The sequence below is a fragment of the Taudactylus pleione genome, unplaced genomic scaffold, assembly GCF_031769625.1.
Source record: "Taudactylus pleione unplaced genomic scaffold, aTauple2 ptg000378l, whole genome shotgun sequence".
In the NCBI taxonomy this organism is placed as follows: Eukaryota; Metazoa; Chordata; class Amphibia; order Anura; family Myobatrachidae; genus Taudactylus; species Taudactylus pleione.
The window spans coordinates 2883158-2897709 of NW_028284779.1; the positions used below are offsets into that span (position 1 = coordinate 2883158).

Consider the following 14552-nt stretch of genomic DNA (forward strand, 5'->3'; position numbering starts at 1 on the left):
TGGACGCTGGTTGTTTGCCGTTCTTTCTCCTGCCACCATACCTACCATTGTAACTAAATAAAGCTGACCAGTTAATTTTAAACGGCATAACTTGGTCCTGTGTGTTTATTTTAGTTAAGCTTAGTTTAAGTTTATGGGTCACATCTATCATCTGACGATAGAAAGTTTATGCTTGCGGCAATTTAATGGTGTTTTAGGAGGAGAGGTGGGCATTGGAAGGGGGGTAGCACTTCAGAAGTGCAAAGAGTACCCACTAGGGGTGTGGCCATGCCCACTGTGATGCAGACACGCCCCAGGCATACCTCAGCCATGCCCACATTTTTGGACTTTGTACATGTTTGGAATGGGAAGTGAGCAAGATACTGGCTGGGCACACACAACATTGTTAAAAAGTTTGTATTATGGGATTTGCCAAATTCCAAGGAAGAACTGCTGCACTCTTCAAATATTACTGCCTGCCACTGTGTTCTCAATAAACATGCGCCTCTCACTAGTGTGACATTCTTGATGCAACTGAGGTAAGGAGCCCCTTATGGTGAGGCTAGGCTCACATAGCAATATTTTCAGGAGATGTTCTCAATACAATGAGGCTACAGTATGAAAATGCATTCAATTCATTATCCCTTTTTATCTTACTGAACGCAAATTCAATTAAACTTTCGCTTTAGGACTTCCATTCATTAGCAGGCATCTCAAATGACGCTAATCTAGTGTGCATTTTTATAGAATCTGGTATTCAACTAAACCAACTGAAGTCACTTTTCTATTTTTTTATTATTTTAACTTTTTTGCAAATAGAATAATCCCCCTTTACTTGTAGCTGTCAGGAGAAAGACGTCTTTACCTATCTCCGGTAACACATTCAGGAACACTGAGAAAGTGCAATGAGCGGATGCCACAGACTGCACTTATCAAAACCACACACCTTCCTCTGTGGATGAAACGCGTCATTACGATCTGTGTGACTGACACATTTATATAATCGGAGAAAGTTTTCAGTGCAACAAATTGATAGGAAGGACAGGGGTGATTTTATGGTTGGCTCACGACATCTACTGGTTTGTGAAATCCCCCATGTACTTAGATTCTCAGTCTCCTTGATGTGGGTATTAGTACTAAGTGACCTTTTAGTATAAAATAAACACCGGTGCAGATGGTTCTGCTATGCACCCTGCATACAGTAAATGTCTGAATACAAAATACTATACTATCTCTTCAGACACATATTGATCTAAAGTCTAAGACAGCTTACATAGACAATTTGGCTAATCATGTATTTATGGCGCAGGCTATTTTAGGAAATTAGTGTGCAGATCATGTGGGTGGTGGAAGACTGCATTACTGAGGACAAAGCTGCATGAGCTTTTGGCAATGATATGATGTTACAAGGGGGAATAAGGCTGCAGGAAGCCAGTGACTGAGAGTTATATAGTGGAAGCAGCAGTGTAGCCCCTGCAGGACAGAGTAAGACCACCATGACCTGGAGCGGGCCGCATGCCGGGCGATTGGCCTTCATCAGTGGCACTTGGAGATGACATCATCTCCAGGCGTCCACTTCCACGCCGGAAGAGCCGGGTCACTGCAGACCCGGCTCCGGTGTGAACGGCGCAGACTCAGGGATATCCTGAGTCGGCGCCTGCTAAATTACGGGTCTGATCCAGTTTGGAACCCTGTTCCAACCTCCGGGTCAGATCCGGAATTTAGGTATAAAAGCGGTATAACATTACTGACCCCTGTGTCAGTGTTTCCTAAAAGCATATACTGTACATACAAGATGGTTAGGTACCAAAATGATTGAGGTACTAATTAGTCATATGTGCTCCAGCGAGGATATCCTTAAAACATGAACTGTTAGGTTGCCTAGGGGACAGAGTTTGGGAAACACTGTCCTATGTGATTTTACAGGATCCAGTCCCCGCCAGTTTAACTGAGTGGAGGGAGTACCTACCATGGGTAACGGATGCATGGTTACCACTAGCACTCACTGTCCCAACTATTATAATTTATAATAGATAAGGTAAATTGGTATATTAGACTTTATATTAGGGTTATTTTTCCAGTGGCTGTTTTTTGGGACTTCAGTATAATATTACAGTATATAGAGAACAGAAGAAGTTCAATCACTCGCAATCAAAATGGCATCATAAATGTAAAACTGAAATCTAAAAGCAGAAACATGCAAGAACCAAAAAACAGATGGTTGCAATAGCTAAGATGGGAACAGATGAGGTTAAGTAAAGCAAACGGTCACTTACTGAATCTATTGCCACCCCCTTACTGTACACACAATACCATTTAGTGCTGATGATTACGGTGTTAAATAAAAAGGGTTAACACCCTGGTATAAAACAGCGAGTAACCACATAGAAAGATAAATTAATTTAATGGAACAGACTGATCGATGCGAATGTCATACAGTGAAACAGAATCTTGTGGTCCCCTCTTTTCTGTCTCATCAGTAAATGAATCTTCCCCTTTAGTAAGTCAATTCCCTTATTCCTTTCATCTCTGGTCTGACCCCTCTCAGATTGATGGGCAGCCCCTCCCCGGCTGCAGGGGAGACAGGAATAACATAATCAATTGTAAGAGGCTGATCTTCCCTGACCAGAGCCGACCAATCAGAACATGACCCCACTCTACAGGTCACTGGATTAACAGGAAAACTTCTGGGACGCAAAAGCAACTTTTTTGTTGGGATCCTGAGTTGTAAATTAGAAATTTCTAAAAATGTTTAAGTTAATGTGTTGGTAACATAATCAATTCATTCAGATCTTCTTGCTAACGTGTCCTTTTATGAAAGCAGGGAAAGCCCTTTACTCTACCTACAGCATGAAGGGCTACTAACCTGCTATCGCCATCGGTAGCGCCTGCTGGTAAAGAGGGACACCAACTACCACCTCAGAGATTGCGGTGGGACAAGTACCCCTGCAATCTTCCTTTCATTATTGCCATCTCAGGACGGTGATAGCAGAAAATAATTAATGAAAACTGCTTTATTAAATTTTGTTTAAATAATGCAATTTTTTTTTTTACGAACATTTTACAAAAACATTTTCTATTGTTTTTAAATATATATATATTCTTTTTTTTACATTTGCATGCTACACATGTGTGAAGCATCTTGTGCATATCCATCAAAAAGTATAAAACATAGGGCCTGATTCAGAGCTGAACGCTCTGACCAGAGCGCTCGCTCTGAATCAGGGCCCTCCTACCTGTTTTTGGAGCGGCCTCATGGACGCTCGTATAGCTGTGGGTTACCACCCACAGCTATAGAGAGCGTCCATGTTGATGGTCGCGATGGTCAAAGACCATCGCGACCATCGGGCTTGCGACGAGACCCTGCGGTAGGGTCTCGCTTCCGCAAGCCCAGGAGTGATTTTGGCTCTATCAGAGCCAAAATCACTCCCACTGACATCATTACTGATGTCAGTGGGGCCGGCTTGAGACGGTAGGCGTTCCCATGGGAACGCCTCCGTCTGGCAGGCACGCCCCCGGCACGCCCACCAAAGGGGGCGTGCTGTCAATCAACATCGACAGCACGCCCCCTTTGGTGCCAGACCCGGAGCGATGGACAGCCCGTCGCTCGCCGGGTCTCACGCATGTGCACGACGGAGCTCCCTCCGTCATGCGCATGCGCAGTGGGGGAACATCGACCCGCTTGCGAGCGTACTGCCGCTCACGAGCGGGTCTGAATGACCCCCAATGTCTCTTAAAGCCGCCAGCCAGTATCACCGTGCGGCTGAGTATCACACTGCTACTCTGGTGATATTGTCTAAGTAAATTGAGGTGATGACATCTTTCCTTCCTCTGCATAATAGTAAATGAGCCCGATTCGCATGGGAAGAGATAAGCACATTTTCAAAATAGTTCCAGAAAATATTCACCTCAGCGCATGTGGCTGCGAGTTTCTAGACATTTGCCACACAGCAGAATAAACAGATTATTGTCATCCCAGCTCTATTCATCAACGAGAAATCCAATGAAAAAAATACAATATGCGCAGTGTTCCGCGGAAACTAGAAGATTGCACACGTGTAATGCTACGATTACACACATTTCACATTGTCTCTCTACCTGAGCTGCATTCTCTTCCACTGCTGTTGTTTCAAACACAATTCAGCCAGAAGTGAATTGGTAAAAATGGATGGAATGGGATTGAAATATCGCCGTGTCGGCAGGGTGTCGTTATTTAGACCGGTGGCATTGCGTCCGCCGGTCTAATAACTACATCCCAAATGGATTACTGGTTGCGACTGCAGGAGCCGCTCACGCAGCCACTTGGGGCTACAGAACGGTGGATGAATGCACCAAACAGCATAGACAGGGAAACCACTGCAGCGGTGTCTATCCTGTGGTAGTCTGCACTGCATTCTGTTCTGTTTAATGGTAGTCTAATGGAATGGAAATGGAACACCACTCGAGGTGCTGTAAGATATTTTGGGTCTGATTGTCCTTCGCACACAAAGGGGCCATAGTTGCGGGCAGCCGTGGAAGCCAGATTTACTAACTTATGCTAATGCCAGAATCCAAAGGGCTAATGCGGGGGTTTGTGCGTCTGTAAGTGGAAAGCCGTGCCGCCTATTGATTTTATGCTAACTGCCATCATTAGTATCAGCACATTCAGTGTCGCACTGAGCTTTAGATACGCACCCACGACTCTCCCATGATACTCCCTCAAGTCAGGGCAAATACAGCCAATCGCATGGTTGGCGCCCAGTGTCCACCACAAAACGCCCTATTTCACAGAAAGACAGACGCGGCCAAGTTCCTACCGACTCAGAATAAGACATAGGCAAAGATTCACATCTGCGCATGTGCTGTATGGGAAAGCCGCCATCTGCGTAACAACTGATTGGTTGCTATGGGTAACGTCCACCCCTTGTCTGTTTTAGAAGCTTTAGCAAATCTACCCCTTCGTAGAAATGATTCATTTGTTCAGCCCAGTTGACAACAATGGTAAATGAAAGAGAGGCAAAAGCAGATTATTCTTTACCGGGAGAATTTTGCAATATTAAGCTGTTCCCAGTGGTGGCACTGGGGTCGGTGTCACCCTGGGGGAGATGCACTAAGACTTGGAGAGAGATAAAGTAGGGAGAGATAAAGTACCAACCAATCAGCTCCTGTAATTGTGTAAATACTGATTGGTTGGTAGTTTATCTTCATCCACTTTATCTCTGTCTGAGCTTTGATACATCTCCCCCCGTGCGGTAAGTAAACCCACTTAAAGGGTGTGTGGTCTCTGTGGAGGGGCGTGGCCTTGCGGCACACACCTTGTTTCATCACTCTGGGTGAATGCTTAGCACTCCGGGAGATGCCAGGCTACCCCCAGAGACTCTCCCTGCACTGCTGCCTCCTCCCTAGTAATTGGGAGCCGGGCGCTGCACTGTGATTGTAGGGAGCAGTCCACGGTTCCATGTCACTGTGGAGGAGCCGGCAATTTAGTGTTACCCCCTCGAAGGTGACACCCGGAGTCCAGGGGCGGGATGTACTAAGGCTGCGGGGACCATTCCGCCAGTCACCGCAACCTTACTAATCGCATATGTACTAACATATGCAATTAGTATCGCAAAGGACAGCTCTTGCGATAAAAGCTGCCCTTTGCGAAGCAGCCGCCGCCGGGTGATGGGGTCTCCATGGGACCCCACCCCCTCCGAGCCCGGGAGCTTCCTGCTGGTCACCTGTGCAGGACGCTCCGGGCTCCTCTTCCTCCTCCCTGCACCCGGAAGAAGATTAGGAGGAGGAGGAAGCAGAGGACCCAGGAGGAGCGCGGGCCGGCGACCATGGAGAGCAGGTGAGTGGTGGCCAGCGCTGGGCGGCGGCGGCGAAGCATCGGGAGCGGGGTGCGGTAAGAAGCCCATAGGCTTCTATAGGGTAACGCCAGGTTTTTCTGGCGTTACCCTCTGCACCGATAAAAGTGCGGCCGGGGCTTAGTACATATTGGAAATGCGGTAAAAACCACGAAAATTTAGTTTTTACCGCATTTTTCCTTTAGTACATCCCTGCCTAGGAGCTGGATATAAGAGCCTGGCTGTGACTTACATCTTCTCCGGTCCCACAATGATCTACAGGAGCCCAGGAGTGATAGAAATATAACTCCATTTATAGGAACCAAAAAAAAAAAATAAACGAAAACCTCTGAATGTTTGAATGAAATGAAATTGAAATAAGACACAGGGACATCCCGGCGAGATCTAATCAAGTCAATTTGTGCATGACATAACGAGATTCTTACATTTAGAGGCGACCCATCTGATGACTGTTGCTCCTGTCTGCTGGAGGCTCCTGTTAGGTTGTGTTTGAAATGAAATTGGAACAGAAAGGTCCAGAGTGAGCCAGGAGACAAGCAGCGAGCGGGGCAGAAAGCAGATCGGGCGCAGTGACAAGCGACGCCTGAACTATCTCGGATCCCGAATATCATCCACAGGGACAGATGGCTGTACCTCCGGAATCCATCTCAGCTCTTCAATCGTCTTTTGTTTCACAAGTCATCTAAGCAAGGTGGCACTAAGCTGTGCGATCGTACGGCTCAGGAAAAAGCCAGGCAGCTGGAGATATCTGAGTGCCTGTTACTCCATGCATTGGCTGCCTCATGTCCTCCTAAGCAGACAGTTCTTGTGTTTGTATTTAATTACAGCATAAGTGTATATATGGTGTATTCACAGGTTTTACCCAGTTTGTGGATTTTCCCATAATTACAGAATAAAATAAAGGCCAGTGATTTTTTTGCTGATCTGCAGCACACCGGAATCTGCGGAGAGGTAAGTATAACTAAATACGGGTGCAGGGCGTGCAGTGTGGGCCCCCCTGGACCATGTGCACCTCACACAATGCAGCCATTATAAATAGTACGCCCCTGGGTCTCCATTTTGTGAATGTGCTGTGGTGTCAGACTGATCAGCCTTTAGCTGTGTGGAGGTGGAGGCAGGGTGTGTCTTCAGGTTTATAGTGGGTGGTTGGCTTGTGATCTGCCCTTTTGTTCCTGCATTTCCCTCCCTCCCCTCTTAGGTATGTAATTTTGTCGGCTTCATGAGTGGTTGGCGGGAAAGAATGGCAGCTCAGTCGCCATGGGAACGCCTCCGTCTGTTAGGCACGCCCCCGGCACGCCCACCAAAGGGGGCGTGCTGTCAATCAACATCGACAGCACACCCCCTTTGGTGCGAGACCCCGAGCGATGGAAAGCCCGTCGCTCGCCGGGTCTCGCGAATGCGCACGACGGAGCTTCCTCCGTCGTGCGCATGCGCAGTGGGGAACATCGACCCACTTGCGAGAGTACTGCCGCTCGCGAGTGGGTCTGAATGACCCCCTGTGTGTGTTGTTGGTATGGGAGTCAGATACCTCTCACTTCTCTGCAGTTGTTAGAGGCAATTGTCCCACGCAGATGTTGTCCTAAGTGAACTAGCGTTAAGCCAAGTGCTCCACTAATTAGCTGGCCAATTGTAAAAATTAAGTGTTCGGGCCATTGATCAAGAAGGTAAAACAGGAGATATCACAGATATCTTCTGCTTACCTTCCTCTTGCGGAATGGCCCGCTGTCCCCATACACTAGTATCACAGATATCTCCTGCTTACCTTCCTCTCCCGGAATGGCCCGCGGTCCCCATACACTGGTATCACAGATATCGCCTACTTACCTTCTTCTGGCGGAATGGCCCTCTGTCCCCATACACTAGTATCACAGATATCTCCTACTTATCTTCCTCTTGCGGAATGATCCGCTGTCCCAATACACTAGTATCACAGATATCTCCTGCTTACCTTCCTCTCCCGGAATGGCCCTCTGTCCCCATACACTAGTATCACAGATATCTCCTACTTACCTTCCTCTGGCGGAATGGCCCGCTGTCCCCATACACTAGTATGGGGACAGAATACATCAAGCTCCGAAAATATATTTTTTTCGGAGCTTGAGTGCGGGAATATTCGCCATATTCAGATGGCAAGCGCTGCCGTTCCAGGTTCACAACCGGCTCCTTCCCTATGGGAAGGAGTCCCGGGTTGTGAAGAGGGATCCTTTCAGATCCCTTCGGCCTTATCCGGCTCCTTCCGCTGGACATCAGTGCTCTTGTGCGCATGCATGACCTGTAGACCTGTCGGAGCAATGAAAAGATGCTCCTTTCGGAGCAGCGAAACACTTCAGGGTGACAGCTGATTTTCGGATCAGCTGCCTCCGCTCGGGAGCAATGATGAATTGCTCCGGCGCTCTCGTCTAGAAGAAACGTTAATGATAACGATAATTAACATGTTGAATAGACCCCCAATGGATATTCATTATGCATTTGAAGCAGACACTGTCATCAGCCACCAGGGCATTTATAGAATGAAGTAATGTGATTTGTATGCATCTGAGCTTACATTCTGTATATGGTTAGTAGTACAAGTGGCGGGACTAACGCCATGGAATGGGGTGCATCAGCCATGGCGCGTGGAGGCAAAGCATGCGGACACCTGCTTAACAAAGATCTTAACAGTACAGTTACCGCCGCAATCCTACATGTCAGGATGGCGACAGCAGAAGATATTCATTGAAGAATATTTTTTTTTGTATATATTATTAAAAATAAATTATTTATATCTTTTTTTTTTTTTTTTATGGATCTGCTTCCACTTAGTATCGCTGCGCAACTGAGTATTACATTTCAATAATAAACTTCGACAATAGCCAATTTTCTATTCCCCAGATCCCTGCGGATTTTATTTCTCACAGTCTCTCTGGTGAATTAAGTTTAAGGCAGAACGTCTGTGGAAACTAGTGTGGGGCAGAATCTCTGGAACAAACTAGTCTGAATCCCCAGGGGAACCTAATTTTTAGCAGATCCTCTGGGAAACCTAGTTTTGGGTAGATAAATGCTCATGATCGGGATTGGCTCTGTAGAACAATGGTGTCAAACTTGTGGCCCTCCAGCTGCGGTGGAACTACGCATCCCAGCATGCAATTCCACAGTTTTGCTATTAAGGCATGCCATAACTGTGGCAGGGCATTCTGGGATAGGTAGTCCCACAGCAGCTGGATAGCCACGAGTTTGCCACCCCTGCTGTAGAACAATGGAAGAAGATCAGCCCTTTACAAAGCACAGAACGTACTCATGCTGAGTCTGTTAGAAGGAGTTTCTTATTACCAAGTCCATGCGTAGAGTAGATGTTAGTATGACAAGGCCCGGGCCACTCCATTCACCCCATAGTTCTAAATGTGAATGATTAAAGCACAAATCATAGTGAACATTTCAGGACTCAACATCATAAGGAGCAGGCATGAGACTGAGAGCAAAGGAACCAGACTGACCACGGCAGAAACTTGCTAAATGCAATGTCTCTTTTGGCCTATGCAGTATATTTACCATTGGTGGTTCTATGTCGGTGCCCTCAAACTGTATATATGACACTGAGACGTTGATTTCTGGCCAACCAGAAAATAAATGTCTGAACATCCCAATCTACAGTAGACTGTGATTATGGAGAAAGATGGCCCCGATCACAAGATAACTTTAACAATGATTTAACTTGTCTGATCAGCCCTGTTGGTGTTTCCGGTGGGTGTGGGAGGGGACCTTAAAGGATCCATGAACCAAATTATACTGTATGTTGCCTTTCATAAAAGAGATATCAAGTAGAGGTTTGCATATGTTGACAGATCTTTAGGTATGATGTATAAAATTATTGGCATTTGTAGTGCAGCTGAGAGCATGCTTATGTTTGCCATTGAAGCTTCTGCCAATAGATGTACTGACGGGATGCCTGATGTGTGTAGAATAATTCCCCTGACTTTATCTCACAGATCTTATAATAGTCTTCTGACATGTCTTCCAGTGTATCTCTGTCTTGTTAGTGGCCAACTTGTATTTTAGGCTTAATGGCCCTTTAATAATGCACTGCTGAGCTGAAACGGACACACTTGGACACCATATGGGAGTGCCAAATGTGGGTTCTAGACCCGTGAAAGAGTTCCACTCTTTGTACTATCAATAAAGCCCTTGGCCATGAAATCTTTATTACAATGCGGACACGAGGGCCCAGAGAGCAGACTCATCCTGAGGACACCACTATACAATCAAAATGTTCTTGCTGCAGAATCTACTGTATATGGAGGCACCATTTACTGTGACATCGGAATCACCAGGAAAACTATTTAGCTAGGTAGAGATGTCCATATACTGAGAACAACGACCTAATAGATCTATGTGACACATACATTATCTGATATAGGGCCGTTGGGGTGCAGAACCATGAACGAGGAGCCATGGGGACATCAGCGTAATGATGACACCTGACCTCTTTGCTCTACAGAGACACACCTCGGTCATGTTGGGTCCTGGTCTTGTTCATGAAGAGCCAGATGCACAATAGAACTGTGGGAATATCTGGGCTGCCTTTAAATGACTTACACTGCACATCTACTCGAATGGACTTGATGGCCGGGACCCCAACCCCATTTTCGGCTTTACAATAGTATCGACCTCCCTGCATCCTCTGAACCTTCTCGATGCGCAGAGTCTCGTTGTAGATGGAGGTTTCCTGGAACTTCTCTGATGCGCTGCCGGCTGTTTTTGTCCATCGCACCTGTAAATAGAAAGAGAAAAGACGTCAGATAGAGACGGTTTCACATTTATTCACAAACTAAACTATAAAACAGGGCCACAGACTGTATTGCATTAAGAGAACGTAAAGCCAAATATCTTTCAGTATATGATATTTCCTAACAATCACGATGACCTAAGTCCTTTCATTAGTGCATGAACGAGGTGGGCATTGATGCTTTATACACTATAGCCGTATTGAGTGAGATTGTATCCAATAGATCAACGGACATAGGGGCCTATTCATGATGTTAATCATCGGATTCCGTTTCGGACCCTGATAATTAACATTCTAACTCGCCGCGGAATCCGGAGCAATTCATCATTGCTCCGGCGCAGTGAAAGCTGATCCGAAAATCAGCTGTCCCGCGAGCAACCTGGGACTTCTTCCCATTGGAGCGGAGCAGGTATCGGGAGCATTCACCACCTGAAGATGGCGAATGCTCCCGCGCGCAAGCTCCGAAAATATAATATTTCCGCCAGTGGAAGCTAAGTAGGAGATATCTGTGATATCTCCTGCTCTACCTTCGTGATGACGGTAACTTAATTTTCTCAATTGCAGGTGAGAATGTTCATTTTCACCTGCTTTTGTAAAAATTGTGATGATGAATAGGCCCCTTAGAGACTGATGCTGAATGTAAACGCATCCGTATGTACATTCGTAGACGTAAAATATCCATTAAAAAAAAATAAAATGTGCATTAAGAAACATGATTGTGAACATACAGTATGCAAAGCTGAAAAGATCCTAGGAAGCGTTCAGGTTTACACCAGTAGTATATGTGCCAGGTTTACATTAGGAAGACAGATACACTTACACCCAATTTATTTAAAGTACTTGTTTTGGTTGCAAAATAAGCATATACTATTAGATTTCAATAAAATGTAAACACACCTCTTGAAGGTATAACACTGCCTCCTGTATACGATGAAAAAATTCTGGATAAATTCTGCTCACAAAGGGCTCTATTTATTAACATTATTTTTACTAAAATAAAGTGAAAAAGGGTGTTTTCACACCCTTTTCACATTATTTTAGTTTCACCTGTAGTTATTACAGGGCACTTGGAGTAGAATTAGTAAAATTCTACTCCAACCCCCAGTATCACTTATTTTTTAGTAAAGCAGATCGCATTTCCCATAATTGTAATGGGAAATGTGATCTGACCACAGTTACTAAAAATAAATTGTAAAAAAATACCGGGGGAAGCCCTGTGATAATGGAGGTGGCGTTATCCAGGGTCTCCACCCGGTTACCGGGCTCCCACTCTGCTCTAACGGGGAGAGCAGAGCCGGGAGCCCCTACCAGTAATCAGCTGTGTGGTCTAAGCAGACCGCAAGCTGATTGCTGTAAAAAAAAGAAAAAAAAAATTAAACATTTTTTTTTTTTACTTACCTGACTCCAGGGACCGGTGATTGGGCCTCCGGTGATGGCTCCTCTCCGGTCAGCTGGTCTCCCACAGTGCACTGGGGCCCGGTCATCAGGTGATCGGGCCCCAGTGCAGTATGGGAGATCACCTGATTGGGAAGCCCGGAGAAGATCACCGGAGACCAGGAGGATGCAGGTAAGTGTAATGAAGGGAGAGGGGGACGCGGGGGTCGGGGCTTAGCGCCGGGGGGCGGGGCTTAGCGTCGGTGGGGGGGTAGTAGCGGTGGTCGGTCGGCGCATGCGCGGGCTCTTAGTCGCGGTATTTTTTCCGAAAATACCGCGACTAGAGTGCGGATGGGATCCGCAGGGACAGAGCTTTATCGCAAGCTCTGTCCCTGCAAGGGATTTATAGTAAATCCCTGTGATATTGCCTGAATCCGCAAGTCCGGCGGTTAGAATCCTGACAGCGGCTGCCCGACATGGGTGAAAATCCTGATCGTCCCCAGGTAAGTATAGACTAACCTAATTCCCTCCCCTAACCCTAACCCTCCTTAGGGGTGTCTAACCCTAACCTTCCCCCCAGTGCCTAACCCTAACCCCCCTCTAAGTGCCTAAACCTAACCCCCCACTTCCCCGCTACCTAAACCTAAGTCCGCACCGGGGGTGCCTATCTCTAACCCTCCCATCCCCTAGCCTAACCCTAACCTCCCGGGGGGTGCCTAACCCTAAGTCCCCCCCGGGAGGCCTAAACCTAACCCTCCACTCCCACGGCTGTCCGCAGTGGCGCCCAGCATCACTTTGGTCGGGATGCCGGGCGCTGGTCTCCCGGCGTCGGTAAAATGACAGGCGTCTAGATTTAGACGCCTGTCATTTAACCCTCGCCGAGATAAAGCAGTCGGGAAGCCGGCGGTCGGGATTACGTCCGCCGGATTCCCGACTGCATACCTTACTGTATTCAGCATAAATTAGACACTCCCTCATCCAGGTAAAACGCGCCGTGGTAAAACCATGTTGCACTGCAGGTGGGGCAATGAAATATGTACACAGAGCCAGATTAACAATAGGGCAGCTGGGGCAGTCGCCCAGGGACCACCAAACACTGGGGGGGCCCCCCATCACAGAGCTATATCAGCAGCGTGAGGGCCCTGAGGCATATGTGAGCTGGGGTTTCTGCGTGGCATAATGTAAACTGGGTGCAATACTGCGCGTCTGACACATTTGTGGTGCTGGGAGAATTTACAGCATACAGTACTTGCCGACTTTCAGTTCCCCCCTTCCAGGAGGCAGCTGTCAAGCATCCACAGCTTGGGGGGGTGACACGGCAGAAAGGGGGCATGGCGCAATGATGATGCCGCATTGGGGGCGGTGCATGGGGTGTAGATCATTGTGGTCCCGCACCCTCTTCACAATGCCGAAATTAACGGCATTGTTGAGCATGGGGTAGGGCCGCGATGAGGCAATTCAGCATGAATCGCATCCCGCTGTGGGCCCTCACACCAACCTTAACTCAGCCCTGAATATGCAGAGAGATTCAGATTTGGGAGGGACGTGTCCAAACTCAAATCTAAACTGCAATGTAAAATTAAAGAAGGCTACATGCAAAGCAGCCAGTATTTACCCTGCATGCAGAAATAAATAAATGTATTTGCAGCATGGTTTGTTCCAGATTCAACGTTACCTGTTTGTTTTTGTTTTGTTCCCAAGTCCCAATAAGGAGTCAGCCCCTGTGTGAGGACTGCTACACAAGGTAATGAGGAGGGATATATGATATCATATACGGTATGCAATCGGGAAGCCGACTGCCTAAATACCGGCAGCCGGCTTCCCGACTGTCATTATCCCGGCAAGGGTGAAATGACAGGCGTCTAGATGTAGACGCCCGGCATTTCCCCGACGCCGGGAGACCGGCGCCCGGCATCCCGATCGTAGTAATGCCGGGCGCCGCGAGCGGACAGCCGCACGGAGGGGAGGGTTAGGTTTAGGGCTCCCAGGGGGGACTTAGGGTTAGGCACCCCCCCGGGAGGGTTAGGCTAGGGGGAGGGAGGGTTAGGGTTAGGCACCCTGGGGGGGACTTAGGGGTAGGCACCCCCCCGGGGGACTTAGGTTTAGGCAGCGGGGAAGGGGGTGGTTAGGGTTAGGCACTTAGAGGGGGGATTAGGGTTAGGCACTTGGGGGGGAGGTTAGGGTTAGGCACCCCTAAGGAGGGTTAGGTTAGACAATACTTACCTATCCACGATCGGGATTTCCAGCGCTGTCGGGCTTCCGCTGCTCGGAACTCTGCTGATGTCGGGCTGCCGCTGCCGGGAATCGAACCGCTGGCCATGCGACCGGCGGTATTTCATACTGATTCCATCGTATACACACAGGCATGACCAACAACTGTCTCCTTCTGCAGTCACTGTGAGGAGAGCTGCTACACAAGGTAATGAGGAGGGATATATGATATACACACACAGACATGGCCAATAACTGTCTCCTTCTGCAGTCACTGTGAGGAGACCTGCTACACAAGGTAATGAGGAGGATATATGTTATCATACACACACAGACATGACCAACAACTGTCTCCTTCTGCAGTCACTGTGAGGAGAGCTTCTACACAAGGTAAT

General features: G+C 47.5%; 1 protein-coding gene across 3 annotated transcripts in view; it reads right to left on the reverse strand.

Annotated features, from left to right (window-relative positions):
- The window catches only part of MDGA1 (MAM domain containing glycosylphosphatidylinositol anchor 1), a 470589-nt gene that overhangs the window by 198067 nt on the left and 257970 nt on the right, over positions 1-14552 (reverse strand). For all 3 annotated transcript variants that reach the window (XM_088445362.1, XM_088445361.1, XM_088445359.1), the window contains exon 3: positions 10383-10557. In XM_088445362.1, the coding sequence (XP_088301488.1) occupies positions 10383-10557 (175 nt within the window). The remainder of the gene's footprint in view (positions 1-10382; positions 10558-14552) is intronic.